Below are 15,084 nucleotides of genomic sequence, written 5' to 3' on the forward strand. Positions count from 1 at the left end.
AATCCACGCAGGCTTCGTGTGTTTCCATGAAAATGTTATGTGCTTATACTAAGATCCTTTAGATTTATTTGGAATAATTCTTAGATGAAAGGGTGAAGACATCCTACGTTAATGTTATTCTACAGATGGTTTTTATTCAAAATGCTTATTGATACACTTTACCACTAACTGCATAATTGGTTTGTAATGCATTTACATATAATTGCATGTTGCTTTCAGATCAAGTTAAACAATTGTTTAAATGAATGTTTTTATTAACTCTGTAAACCCCTTTATTTAGAAAAACTGAAAATCGAAATGGATGTTTGCCATGTATCATTTGAATAAATAAACATGCTAAATCACTAATGCAAAATACCTTTTAGGTTTTGGAAATGGGAACACACATTAGACCTAGTTGTTTTTCTTTTTCAGGAATACTTCTGCCTGATTTAGTTTTACAAAGTGTTCTTAGTTCCAAATATTTTAAATCTTTTAATCCACAGAAATAGTCTGGTAATATTTCAGTAGAGGTAGCGTTGTACATTTTTTCGCTACAGAGAGTATTTATAGTGTATTCCTTCCTTTCATTTATTTCACCTTTGCATGAGATGAACTGTAGAGTGTCTTTTAAAACTCGCGCCTTCAATGTGATCAAGATTTAACTCCAAGATTGCTTAAGTTCTTTCAAGGGAAGCATTTCAACAGTGACGTCAAACCTAGATCATTCAACAACATAGTTATAATTTAGTAGTAGTACTTCATATTTTTTGTGACCAGGACAACAGTGAAGTCACAGACAGTATTTTGTTGTATAACATCTTTTTGTTTGGCAGCTTCATCTCTAGAGGCATAGATAATCATCATGAACATTAAGTTCCCTTTTACTTGATTGATTTTCATTTTTCAGATCTTACTAAAACCTTAATATAGACCTGTGGCATTTGATATTATTAAAGATAGTTATTTCAAGCATTATTTATGTGTTAAAGGCTCTTGTGTTTTGTTTTATTTTGTATTGTTATTGGTCTTGAAAAATCTTAGTGGTGTGCTCTGTTATCAAACACAGGTTATGGTGCTGTAGGGCTGGCTATGCTGTTTATTTACAGGCAGTGATTGTAACTTCAACTCTTGACCTAATTCTTTTTTTTTTTTGTAAACAAATTTTATTGTTGTCCACATTCGAAAGAAGTTATGCAAGGCACAAACCGCCAACATGTCCACGCAGGGGCCCATAAGACAAGGAGCATTGCATGCAAAGCGTAGCCAGGTGCGGGGGCAACCATTAACCACGACCCAGAGCTCCCCTGGGTCATGCATAGTGAGACCATAACAATCATCGCTCAGGTTGCCAGGGTCGAGTCTCAACAAAGTCCAGACGGGAGAGTCCCCCAGCGCCTTGGCAAGCACAATACCTCTGCGTAGACCAGACCTGCCTAGCCACACCTTCCTAGCCGTATCAGTGAGAGCCTTAGTCCTGCTCCTGCTCCCATAGCGCCCAGACCGCTAAAGGTGGACATTTTAACCCCAACTACCCTCCCCTCCCCCTTCCCCCAACACCCTCGCCCACCCCCCCAATGGTGAAAGCGCCCTAAAGAGTAGCGTCCCCCCTTGAGGCCCGTGTAATATATCTAAAACTGAAACAGGTGTAAGGCCCTGATCGTGGAGGGGCATACCGCAGAAGGGAGGCCCTTAGAAAGGAATGAGACCAGTGGTCCCCATCGGAACTCGAAGTTCTTGAAGTCCTCCCGGGAAATGTCGGACATCCGTTCCAGGCTGAGCAGTTGCCAAAGGCAGGAATGCCACAGGGACATTGCTGGCGCCTCCTTCTTTTTCCAGGCTTTTGCAATGGCCAGTTTAGCCGCCCCCAGACATAACCACAGAATCCTTTTATCTGCCCTAGTTTGGTGCTCTAACTGGGGGTCCCGAAGGCCGAGAAGTGCCTCTGCCATTGTGATCGGGATCGGGTACCCTAAAATGGATTTTACTTGAGCAAGGATCTCCTCCCAGAATGGCCTAATGGTGGGGCAGTCCCACCATATGTGTTGGAAATCGCCCAGAAGTCCACACTTCCTCCAACACCTATCGGATGTCCTCGGGTAGATCCTGGCCAGTCTGGACGGGTACAGGTACCAGTCTGCCATTACCTTTATGTGTGCCTCTCTCAATTTCGTGGAGCGATTAAAGCGGCAGATATCTGCCCACAGGTGCTTCCATTCCTCCTCCCCAATGTCCCGCTGTGCCATACCCTCCCACCATGACATATAGCGTGGCCGTGGTGAAGTCTCGGTAGAGAGTAGGAGCTTATATAGTGTCGAGATTGCCCCCTTCATGGACTTGGCCTTGAGCAGGAATAACTCAAGCGCAGTGAGGGGTCTAGTGGCACCCTCCCGAATCTGCGGACTTAGGGCCCAATGAAGGAGTTGTGCATGATGATACCGCTCCCCGTCCCCCACCCCATATTCCCTCTTGCAGTTGTCAAAGGTAAGTGGGTCATAGTCGTGGAACAGGTGCGTGAGTGCAAGACAGCCCCCTGTCCTCCATGCATCGAAAGGCCCCTCTCGGAGTGCCGGAGGAAAGGACGAGGTGAAGTGTATCCGGGTGAGCGGTGACGGAAAGGACGTCCAGCCTTCCCTTCCAGCCACAGTGTCCCACACTTTGAGAGTGGTGCGTGTTGGGGTGCTGAGGTACGCATTGAGGGGCCTGTCTTTCTTGGAGCGCCAAACCAGATCCCAGATTGTTCTGCCTGCTACGCTGCGGTCCATGTGGAGCCAGTGTTTTTCCGACTCCATCTGTGCCCATTCAACCAGGATGCGTAATTGCGCTGCCTTATAGTAGAGACGAAGGTCTGGAAGCCCTGCCCCCCCCCTCACTCTGCGGGCGCCTTAACATGTAAAAGGAGAAACGTGCCCTTCCCCCCTGCCATACAAATTTCAGGAGCATGGTCTTAAGACGTGCAAAGAAATCCTCCTCCAGCTCTATCGGGAGTGCTTGGAACAGATAGAGTAATTTAGGTAGGAGGGTCATTTTGATGGTGTGTATGCTCCCCAGCCAGGAAAGGAAGAGTGGTTTCCAGCGAGAGAGATCTCGTTGGAGTCGGGTGATGAGTCCGGGGTAATTGGCCGAATATAATTGGTTGAGCTTGGGAGTCAGTTGCACTCCTAAGTATTGTAACGAGAAGGCGCCCAGTGGAGTGGAGTCAGTGCTCTGAGCTGCGAGGCCTCGGTCGGGGAAAGAGTCAAGTTGAGAATGGAGGACTTGGTCAGGTTGACCCTGAAGCCTGCTACTCCCTCGAAGGATGCGAGCACTTCCTGCACATGTGGGAGGGAACCCAGCGGATTGGACAGAGAAAGTAGGACATCATCCGCGAAGAGCGAGATTTGGTGGGTCTCCCCCGTAAAGGGTAGCCCCTCTATTCACTGGTGTTCCCGGATCGCTATAGCTAGGGGTTCTATGCTAAGGGCGAAGAGTAACGGGGACAGGAGGCACCCCTGCCTCGTCCCCCTGGAGTGGCCAAAGGGGGCTGACTGCACCCCATTGACTGAGACCCTAGAGCGCGGGTGTCTATAGTTGGCCTGGAGCATAGTAATAAAATGAGGGGAGAATCCAAACCGCTGCAGTGTGGACCACAGGAAGTTCCAATCTACGCGGTCGAACGCTTTTTCTGCATCCAGACCGACCAACACCGCAGGGATTTTGAATCTAGTGGCCTTCTCAATCAGATGGATGATGCGTCTAGTGTTGTCATGGGTTTGCCTCCCCTTGATGAAGCCAGACTGGTCGGGGTGGATGATAAGGGGCATAAGGTCGCCCAGTCTCGTGGCCAGGATGGAGGAGTAAAGTTTGGCGTCTATGTTAAGGAGGGCAATTGGCCTATATGAGGCGCAGAGGGAGGGATCCTTGCCCGGCTTGGGGATGACCAAGATCGTTGCCTCGCACATGGAGGCCGCTGACGTGCCCTCCGTGGCCATGCAATTGAACAGGCGGACCAGGTGGGGTGCTATCTCGGTGGTGAAGGCCTTATAAAAGGTTGCCGTGAACCCGTCCGTCCCCGGAGCTTTGTGAGCCTTCAGGGATTTGATCGCCGTCAGAACTTCCTCCATGGTAATAGGGGCCACGAGGAGGTCATTCCACTCCGGGGACACTTGAGGGACGGGGAGGTTCCTCAGGAAGGCGCCCTGCCGGTCCACGTCCGGGGGGTCAGCAGTATACAGGGATGCATAGAACTCCCCAAAAAGATCGGCCTTATCCTCATCCCTATGTCGTAGGTCTCCTGCACTATCCCGTATGCCCCCTATGTATTCCCTCTCTCGCTTATCCCTTAATTGTCTGGCCAGATGTTTCCCCACTTTATCCCCCTGTGTGTAGGCTAGGCTGCGCAATTTAAGGAGGGTGAATTCCGCCCTATTGTTGTATATGGCTCGTATTTTACCTCTAAGGGCTGTGAGCGCTCTCTGCGTCTGCCTGGTGGGGTTCTGCTTGTATGTCTGTTTGGTCTTCAAGAGCTCCTGTTCCAGGCCTTCTCTCTCTGTAGCGCGCTGCTTGTTGAGGGCCGAGTTAAGCGCGATGCATTTACCCCGAATAACCGCCTTGAATGTGTCCCACGTGTTATATATCGAGGTCTCCCCCGGATCATTGAGGGAGAAGAACTTCCCGATGGCCCCCCTCAATTGCATGCACGATTCTTTATCTCGCACTAGTGCTTCAGGAAAGTACCACCGCGCTGGTTTTGGGGCGCAACCCAGCCAGGTCAGGCAGATAGTGTACATCCTGTGGTCCGAGACAGAGATGGGGAGAATCTTCGCGCCTTGTAAGGAACCCCGAAGTGACTGGCTAAAGAAGATGTAATCTAGGCGGGAGTAGGTGTGGTGTACATGGGAGTAAAATGAAAAGTCTTGTGTGTCCGGGTGCTCCACGCGCCAGCTGTCTAGGAGTCCCATGTCTTCCATCCGCGCCTGGACAGAGTCCGGGAATGTACCCATGTCAGCCCTCCTAGTGTGTGTACTATCTAGTGTTGGGTGCCAAACCAGGTTGAAGTCCCCCAACAGTAAAACTGGCCCCTCAGCAAAATCTGTCACTTTACCCAGAAGTGTGAGCAGGAAACTCTTTTGGCCGGTGTTGGGGGCATAAATGGACACTAGGGTGCACACCTTACCTCTCAAGCGGCCCTTGACCATGACCCACCTCCCTTCTTTGTCACTCTGAGTGCACATAGGTTCAAACTGTGCGGCCGTACTAAACAGCAGCGCTACCCCTTTCTGCTTGGTGGACGCTGAGGCTCTATAAATAAGCGGGTATTTCCTGTGTTTGAGGTGATGATCCTCCGTCTTCAGGAGGTGTGTTTCCTGGAGCGCTACAATATCGAGGTGTTGGTCTAGCACATACTTCCATACTTTCTGGCGCTTCTGCGGGGAGTTTAGGCCCTTAACGTTCCATGTCCCAATTGTTATAGGCATTTAGGGGTAGAACCAGACCAATCCGCCATAGGTGCCCTCCCCGGCCCCCCTCCCCCTCAGCCAGGGCGTCTCCATCACTCCCATGTCCCATCTCCACACTCCACAACGGTCAGCAAAGGCTCCGGGATCGCCCTCCGAGGACACTCTAGCAATACCGCACTGGCTCGGGCCCGTGGCCGACCCCCCCTCCATAGACATCAGAAGACCCCGAGAACCACCAGGCCACAGCGCCTCACTATAAACCCCCTCCCCCCATCCCCCCCCAACAAAGGAACAGAACAACCAACCCCAACTGGAGGTCCAAAGTCCGGGCCAGAACTCCCGGCCCCAGCCTCCCAGTTCAGAACTGCAGTCAAAAAAGTACTTGTAGTGGGTGTTGGGCAGTGGCGGCTCGACTGTTCGAGACTCCCCGCCCTACTCCCCATCCCTCGCGCAGCAGGATTCTAAGTAAGACCCCCCTTACCGGACCTCATGTCCCAGCGCCAGTGTCTCTGGAGACTTCTTGAATCGCCGCCGACTTCTCCAGCTCTACTGTCTTTGGGTCGGGCTTGAGCGGCCTCGTCTGACCCTCTGCCAGCCATCGCCCGCTGCTTGAGAGGATGTGGCCGGAGACCGCGGTGCGCCTCCAGTCCCCCCCTGGTTGAGTTGAAGCTCCTCATACGGGATCCCCAGCACCGAGCAAGTGTCTTTCAGGGAACGCAGTTGATGAAGGGTCCCATTCCAGCGGAAGATCAATCTAAAGGGGTGTCCCCAGGAATACTGGACCCCTTCGTTGCGCAGGAACGAGGTGGCGGGCTTGAATGCTCTTCTCTTTTGCAGGTGATCACGGAGAGGTCTTGAAAGAGCTCCAGAGCGTGGCCCCGGTATTGAAAGGGCTGTTTGAGGCGTGCCACCTTCAATATGCGTTCCTTTAAGGCGTAGTCGGGCAGAAAAGCCAGGATGTCGGGGGGGGGGCCCCGGTGATCTACGGGCCGGGCCCACCCGATGTGCCCTATCGATGCGGATCTCACAGTCGTCACCCACTTCGAGGATCGCTCGGAACAGACCCTGGAGATAGCCTGCAACATCTCCCTCCTCCGCCGAGGAGGGCACGTTCCGAACCCTAATGTTGTTCCGCCTGGAACGATTCTCTAGGTCCTCTGTATGAGATCGGTCTGCTGATCGTTGAGGCGGACAATCTCTTGACGGAGGAATTCCACTTCTTCGCTCCTAGCCTGACCAGAAAGCTCATTAGCCGCCACTCGTTCCCCCAGGTCATCCACGTCGCGGCGGAGCTCTCGGTATTCCCCCGCCATGTCCTGACGGAGGGACTGAATGTCCTCCTTGAGGGAGTTGAAGAGCGCCTCCATGAATGCTTTAGTCGCCGGAGCCTCTCCCCCATCACGATCCGCGCCCTTAGCTGGGGGCCCTTGAGTCTGCTTGTCCGGGCTTTTCTCGGGTTTGAGATTACCTTTCGACAATAGGTCCGTGATGGTGCGGTTCCCCTTGCGGCTGTTGGTCGCCATCTTCCCTCACTCCAGCCACCTCCGTCCGGGACCCCGCCTGCTCGCCGGGAGAGCAACCAGTCTTTCTGGGGCTACGAAAGTGCCAGGGGGCCAGCTCTCGGTGGGCCACTGCTCCCAATCCAGCTCACTTCTCCGTGGCCCCTTCAGTAGTTCCCGGCCCGCGGTGACCCCCCGCTGCCCGCTCCCCTGAGGGCCGGAGGGTTCTCCTCGATGTGCTGAGCAAGGCCCGCTGGTGGCACGCGGTTGCCCCTCTAGTCTGTAGTTCCGCCGGCCCCCCTCACCCCGATCGCTGCGGCCCAGGCCTCGCTGTGATTATTGGGGGTGGATGCAGGTCCCCCGTCTACACACTATGCCACCCAAGGGCCAGCCGACCAGCTCCGTCGTATCCCAGTGAAGGGCGCCCGATGTCATCAGGAAGGGCCCCCTCTTGTGGCAGTGTCAGCAATGTCCTCCATTAGTCTATACAGCGTCACTCCCGAGGCCGAAGGGACCCCCACCAGGGGCCACGGTGGGGCACAGCCTCCCTCTCACGCCCCGGGCCCCCAGCAGCGCAGCTCCCTCGCACTTTCCTCAGGGCTCACCTTAGGCCGCCAGGTCCCGCGTCCCGCTCTCTGCTTTCCCGGGCTCGTGGTCGTTTGGCGGGTAGGCCTCATCCGGGGTCTTTCCTGGCCTCACCCGCCGGGTCACGTGGTGCCCCTGTCCGCCCTTCGCTCTCTTCGGGTCACGGAGCTGGGCTGGCCCCCTCCACTGCCCACGCACTCCTCAAGCCCCCCACGGGCCGTAGGGGTCCGCCGTACCTTCTGGTCCCCTCACAGGGCGTAGGCGCTCCGCTCTCCCCTCCGGTCACCAGGCCACAGCCGGGGCCTTTCCCAGGCGCCCCCGGCCGGGTAGCCCGGCGCCTGCTTGCGAGGGCCGCTCAGTTCCTTCCCGGGCGTAGGTGCAGCGCTCACTCACGGCGGGACCCCCAGAGGAGCCCAAGGCAGCTCCGGCGCCCTCCGCTGGGGCTGTGGGGTCACCGCCGGCCTCTCTGTCCCGTGTACTGGCCGGGAGTCGGGCCGCCCTCCGTTCCTCTCGGGCCGGCGCCGCTTGTCAGGGTTTTCCGCGGCTTCTCGCTGTCGGCCGGCGGTCGCGCTGCTGTTCGGGAGCAAACCCTTACTCCCAGGGTCAGCTCACCGGGTCCGGTTTACGGGTCACTAGCGGCTTAGGTAGGGTCTGGGGGCTCAGGACGGGGAGCCTCCGGATTACACGTCTACCCAAGCCGCCATCTTGGCCACGCCCCCATGACCTAATTCTTGACCTAACTGGTGATAAGATTAAGAACATTAAGACGCTTTGAGCAGACAATAGAACACACCTGGGCTGCAAAGACATGTTTAACTAGTCAGCAGTCTTTCATGCTTTTCACTCCTCGATTGTGTAGGAAGAGCCCACCTTCAGAGACTCCTGGTATGTTGCAACTTAATGAAAAGTCAGTAATTCAAATTTCATTTAATACCTGGGCCATAGTAGCTAAAGCCTTAAACATTTCCTTTGTGTTTATTGATTAAAAGTTAGCGTTTCTCTAAGGAGTTAATTTCCCAAGTGTCATTCTTAAAATCGTGACAAACAAAATAATTTGAATTTGAACACATTTTAATTGACCTGTGAAATTAAAATGGACTTCATTATTATTAGCAGCCTTGCATAAACTCTGAACAGTTGAGCACTGTTTCCAGTAGTAAATGAAGATCATTTGAAGTGAGATTTAAGATTTCAGTTAAGCTTCATTGCATCAATCAATCAATCAATCAATGAGGGAATTTGAAGCGCGCTACTCACCCATGAGGGTCTCAAGGTGCAGGGGGTGTGGGGGAAGCAGCTCCTGTTAGTTGAAGAGCCAGGTCTTGAGGGTCTTCCTGAAGTGCAGGGTGGGGGTACGTCTGATGTCGATTGGGAGCTCATTCCAGGTCTTGGCCGCAATGTAGGAGAAGGTTCTCCTACTCTTGCTCTGCGGATGCGCGGGGGTTCAGGGAGGTCAGCGGATCAGAGGTTCCTCTTGTGTATATGGAAGGAGATTCTATTGTTGAGATATTGGGTCTGGTGTTGTGGAAGCATTTGTAGACTTGGGTGAATATATTGAAGGTTACTCTCTTTTCAACGGGGAGCCACTGGAGGTCTGGAGCTTACGGAGCAGAGACTTGTTGATCCCGGTGTAGACGGCGTTTTCATAGTCCAGTTTACTGGTTATGAATGCGTGGGTGACGGCCTTCCATGATTCGGGAGGGGGGATCCATTTGAAGGTCTTTCTGAGGATGCAGAGGGTGTTGAAGCAGGTGGAGGCGACAGCGTTAACCTGTCGGGTCATGGAGTGGGAGGAGTCAAGTATGATTGTGGTTTCAGACATGGTCTGTGGGGGGTGGGGGGGCTGCCAAGGGCAGTGGGGAACCAGGTGTTGTCCCGCGTAGAGGGAGAGGGGCCGGGGGACCTCTGTCTTCTCCGAGTTGAGCTTCAGGCAGCTGCTGTTCATCCAGGATGTGACGTCTTTCGTTCCTTCTTGGAAGTTGAGTCCGATGGTGATGGGGTCCTTGGTGAGATGATGAGCTGGGTGTCGTTGGCGTAGGATACTATGCTGAGTCCCTGCTGTCTGACGATGGCTGCGAGGGGGGCCATGTAGATGTTGCAGAACGTGGGGCTGAGCGACGATCCTTGGGGTACTCTGCAGTTGATTTCCGCGGGTTCGGAGAGGAAGGGTGGCAGATTCTTAGGGTTCTGCTGGTGAGGAAGGAGCAGAGCCAGTCAAGGCCGGTTCCCTGTAAGCCAGCGTCGTGGAGTCTGGCGGTGAGTGTGCAGTGGGAGACTGTGTCGAACGCTGCAGAGAGGTCGAGTAGGATCAGAGCCACTGTATGTCCTTGGTCAAGGAGGGTGCGGATGCTCTTCTGTGGCGGTGAGTGGAGCGGTCTTGGTGCTGTGGTTATTGTAGAATCCTGATTGAAAGGGGTTGAGGATGCAGTTTTTTACGATGAATTTTGTTAGTTGCATGACACTTTAGTTGTTTTCTACTCCCAGTTTGTTACTAATTTTATGGTGTCATTTTGTTCAGCTATAGAGCAGAGGTGACATTTAAAGAATAATAACTTTGAAGTTGTGAGGTTATTGATTAGTGACGTATGCACATTTATAAATTAACATTTTAAAAAGGTGTTCTCAAATATAAGCAGCCAGTTTAATTGAGCATCTTCTCTTTTTTTCATAATTGTGAATATTTATTGTGACCACATTAAAGTGCTTGGTATGAATGTGCTTCCAGGCGCACTGCATCACATACAAGTAATACAAATTGTTTTGTGTTATACAGCCAGTATCCATTTTCCTCATCGCCCACCTTCATGTCTAGCTACGTCTGGATGATAAAACCATTGCTTTCAGTGATAGTGGGACGAGTGACTTTCCTTTTATTATTCTTGTTCCAAGAGTAATGTTAAAAACTGTTCCTCAGTTTGTGATATTCATTCCCAACCATGTATGAGTTTTAGAGCAACTTTCATTTTGGATATTCATGTTCGTTGGGTAGGAGAGTTAAATATTCATAATCTCTGAACCAATATATCCTCAGTTTAGATTGTGACCTTGAATAACAATGGCCAAAAATTTTAATGAGTTAACAGTTTGGTCTTATACAGAGTTTAATTTCAAATTAATTCTATTAATTACTCTTCGATCAGTTTAAATGTTTTGTATCTGTTTTCAATTTGTATTTATGTCTCCCTGAAATTCTAATGTGGAGTTTGGTCTTTCATGTGCAACATAAGTTCTAATCTTCTATGGTGTTCCTTGGAAGGTTCTAGGAATAAATGGAAGGAAGCGAAAAACGAGCATGTGCAAACATCCATGTTATTTAACAACATAGCTAGAACATTTGTGTAATTTTCATTATCGTTAACTTTTGGCTACATTTATTTGTAGTCTACATTTTGATAGGTTGGATCAAGGAATAGTTTAAAAAATATATATTTAAATACTACCTAGTATGCACTATTAGATTGGCAATATTATGGTGTGCTTATTGAAACAATAACAAAATAAATCTCCAGATGTTTGCAGTATATATTGTGTTGCAATTACACATATGTATAAAGCAACAAATGTACTTATTTTTCCAGTGTATACTGCAGGTAAGCAAGGAAAAAGGGGTTTATAGCCTATTAAAATATTAATGTTTTTAATTTGTGCTGATACAATTCTACTTATAAACTTAACTTACGCTGGCTGCATGTATCTTCCCTACTTTTTCTCCATCCTTCCTGTTGTTGTTTATCCCTTCCACCATGTCAACCTTTACCCATTTCTAGTCTTCTTCCTCACCCATTGCATTATCATATTAATTTTTCCCCTCTGCATCTTCTCTGCTCATCAGTGGTGGAAGGTACTGGCGGCACGGCCTGCATGTGGCTCCCTCCTCTTGTGCTGGCATGTGATGGTGGCACTGTTGTGTTCTCTTCCTTTCCCTTTTTACTAACAGACGCAGACCAAACTGGAGCATGCCCGCATTAAGGAGCTTGAACAGAGCCTGCTCTTTGAAAAGACCAAAGCTGACAAACTTCAGAGGGAGTTAGAAGATACTAGGGTAATGGTTTTAACTATTTGATCGAACTAGTTTTTTTCGTTATGGAGACATTCAAGTGAAAATATCTAGTAGCACCGTTCTTCCATAACCAGAACTCAGACTAATAAGATGACCTAACAGCTGACATTGTTTATAGCCATAAGAAGCACACCTCATCCATTTAAGTAGAGGCCCTGTAATGTGCTGCTTTACAGATTTAAGGTAAGGAAACAAATGTTTTGAAAATTGTTATCTTTAGTTGAAAAAGGTGATATGCTATTATTCATCTAAAGTGCAAGGTATTCTTTATTTTATTTTCTGTTCACCACTCTTTTTAGCTTCTTTTTGTTAATGTTGATATTTAGAGCTTCTTAATTCTGCAGTCACCAGTTTAGAAATGGCCTGGTGGGTTTTTCTAATCCTCCAGCATCAGACGCTTCTCAAATTGTAATGCAAGAAAACTTGGTTTAGGATCAGCTCATGCCTGGAAATTTAATTTTAGCCTTATTCTTTTTTGTGACTAAGTTATTGACCACAGAATTCCCTGACTGCTCCCGTCTGAAACCACATTTTCTTTAGTACTGGTACATATTTCTTAATTACTTAATTTTCAGTTTCGAGTATTAAAGACTTCTTCCAGTTATTAATTAAAGCAGTCACATCAGCAGAGAGAATGTGATTCCCATCGGTTTTAATAATGTTTATGGTAACACCTTTTATGAGAGGACATTATATAGCCCTGAACACACAGTGCAGAAAGAAACCAGTGAAGTAAATAGTTCATGAAATCCCCTGTTCTTTTACACCAACAGTTCTGTTCCCTCACCACTAAAATGGGAACATTTGTTTTGGCCTCTGATAGCACCTTTAAAAACATAAAGGCCAAAACTGCCACCTTTTCTCTATCTCATTGAGGGTTCTTTTACCCTAGCATTCTGACTCTAATAAAATATATACCAGTTGCTGAAGAAACTGTTTCGGATGGATACTTTTATCTGTATATTCCTCAATTTAGAATATCCCCCAGGTGCCAGACTGGATCTGGAGAATAGATGCCATTTTGTGGCTCCATGGTGATTACATCCCTCCTGTGCAGCTGACAGACCAGTGATTCATATAAAAGCGATCCACACATGCTGATGTCAGGTCATTTCTTTCAGCGCAATCTAGTTCTGATCTAGTTCTTCACTATCTCCTGTTTCGGTATTCTGACGACTCCAAGCAACACTTTGAACAGTGTGCTAGGGAATGATGTTCCGCCGAAAACAGGATTCAAGCCGTTCCCCAAATTCTGGTAGTAGATTTTAGTCGCAGACCTGCATGAGATTTGCCCTTGGTACCTAGGTTCTGTACACAACTTAAAGTTGCGTGATAGATGCGTCCTAATTCACCTGAAAACTGTTTGAAACTTAGAGGCAAAATCATATCATCGAACACCAGAAGTAGTTGCTGTCCTCACCCTGATCCTGCTCCTGTTCCATGTACAGGCCCTGTCCCTTTCCCGTGCCTGTACCACGACCACTTCACTTCCTGCTCAAAATCTTTGGGTAAGTCCAAGCACAAGCATATGAAAGCAAAGACTGTGTCTGTGGCTCCAAAGAGATGAATCAATGAGTGTATGACCGCCTAAATATGTTGCTTTAACTAGTAGCCCATGTTGTGAAGCGCTTCGATACCTTCAGGTCTGGCTAGCGCTATACAAAACTCTACAATAAATAAATGTGAGGGTGTTGAGATTAAAGTTGCACTCCCTCAAGGTCACTGCCCACAGAACCGATTCCTCAGTTGGTCCTGACACCCCCAGAGTTCCCTGGACCTTTGTTGACCTTGTACTAGAGCAGGGCCTTCAAAAAGGCCATAATGCACTTCTTCAGCATGTTTTCGGTTTCCTCTGGTGTGCCTTCAGGCACCCCTTTCCATTTGGTTTTTCCTAGCGGATCCTTTCCTAGTTACTGGGCCTAGAGTCCTTGCTGTCTGTGCTACAGACTTCCACTCTGGCCCGAGATCAAAGCAGTTCCACAACACTGATGCGGACTGCACTAGCACCGGTTGATGAACTGATGGCAACCGATCGTTGGACCCTAAACCGATTTACACCTGAGCACGCGGTATGAAATTAAAGTCTTGCAGCCAACTATGCAGCCATGCTCAAATCCGAAACCTCTACCGCAACACATCTATCAGCAGATCGTTTCTTTTTTGGTTATGACTCTGATCTTGTGCCAAGATGATGATGATGAGGATGATGAGGATGATGGAGAAGAGATAGCTTGATTCCCCCTCATTGTACTGATGATGCCTTTTATCTTAATTTCCAAACCCCCAGTGGGCTTGGTACCTCTCCTTAAATGGAGCTTGAGTCGTCACAAAGGCTGCCTACGGAAGAAAATGCCTTATTGACAGTGGTAGTTTGGAGGGTGGTAAAGGTACAAGAATTACAGCTGCCTTCCATTGAGACTAATTAAAATGTTGTTACAAGAAATGTTCAGACTGTACCAGACACATAAGAACTTGTGCTTCCATTTAATGATGCCCTATGGGTATTTTGATGAGTACCCAATGGAAATCATTGTATTAACTGCCTGTTAGGTGACATAGGCCAGCGTCCGGCGGCACAGATTTTTTTAACAAGCACCCTACTCCAATAAGGGGAGTCCTAAATAATTTCTGCGCAATCCTCCGGATAGAGAATCTAAAAGGATTTATGCCTTTGAGCAAGAAAATGTTTCCTTCTGCCAGCCTTCCACTGGGATCCATAAGCATAGTCTGTTTTTTATTATTAGCAACATACACATGCTCCTTGGTATATGGCTAGTGAGATCTTTCCGGCAGTTACTGAGGACCTTAGATCGGATGTTCAATGGCAGGCATGTGAGGGCCAGGATTCAACAATTCCTCCCAGCTTAGCGATCCATCAGGTCCGACAGATGGGTCTTGCAGATTCTGCAAGGTTCTACGCCCTATCTTTTCTCTCCTCTCAACCCAATATTCCTCCTGCACCAGAATGAATTTCTGAGGAACATCTGTACCTTCTGCCAAAGGAGGTATGCTTGTTGCTGTACAAGTATGCTGTGTAGCCCAGTACTAGGTTTGGAGAAAGGTGGAGGCTATTTCTTGTCCCAAAAAATGGATTAAGACCTCAGACCTATTTTGATTCAGAAAAGGGGGTGGTAATGAACAGAGTGTCTGAATTAAGCAGACCACTCTTACCCAGTCCAAAGATCAGGGCTTGATCCATCACCGTTTTTTAGCTCACTGCACCATCCCAGCTCAGAACCTGGCTACATGCAAATCAGTCTGTCCCTGGCCCAGTGCGTCATGGGAACAGGGCAGACCAAACTACCAAGCCAATTCTTTTTTTTGTAAAATTACCAAGCCAATTCTTATACTGGGAAGGAAACAAGCTTCCGGGGACCGGTTTCTGGCATTTCAGCCGTCGTCGGCCTGGCTTGCTTGAATCCTGATGGTGCAATGAGCAAAGGAACTCACATCTGAGTATACCCTTCCACGCTTATGGTGGACAAAATGATTCAGAAAAGGGGGTGGTGATGAACAGAGTGTC

At 49.1% G+C, this 15,084-nt stretch overlaps 1 protein-coding gene across 13 annotated transcripts in view; it reads left to right on the forward strand.

The window, feature by feature from the left end:
- CLIP1 (CAP-Gly domain containing linker protein 1) overlaps window positions 1–15,084 on the forward strand; it is an 804,228-nt gene that overhangs the window by 302,992 nt on the left and 486,152 nt on the right. For 5 of the 13 annotated variants that reach the window (XM_086942960.1, XM_086942953.1, XM_086942958.1 and 2 more), the window contains one exon: window positions 11,439–11,543. The exons of the other annotated variants lie outside the window; for them this stretch is intronic. In XM_086942960.1, coding sequence (XP_086799086.1) covers window positions 11,439–11,543 — 105 coding nt within the window. The remainder of the gene's footprint in view (window positions 1–11,438; window positions 11,544–15,084) is intronic. 13 annotated transcript variants of the gene reach the window in all.

This window comes from Lissotriton vulgaris, chromosome 11, assembly GCF_964263255.1.
Source record: "Lissotriton vulgaris chromosome 11, aLisVul1.2, whole genome shotgun sequence".
NCBI classification, from domain to species: domain Eukaryota; kingdom Metazoa; phylum Chordata; class Amphibia; order Caudata; family Salamandridae; genus Lissotriton; species Lissotriton vulgaris.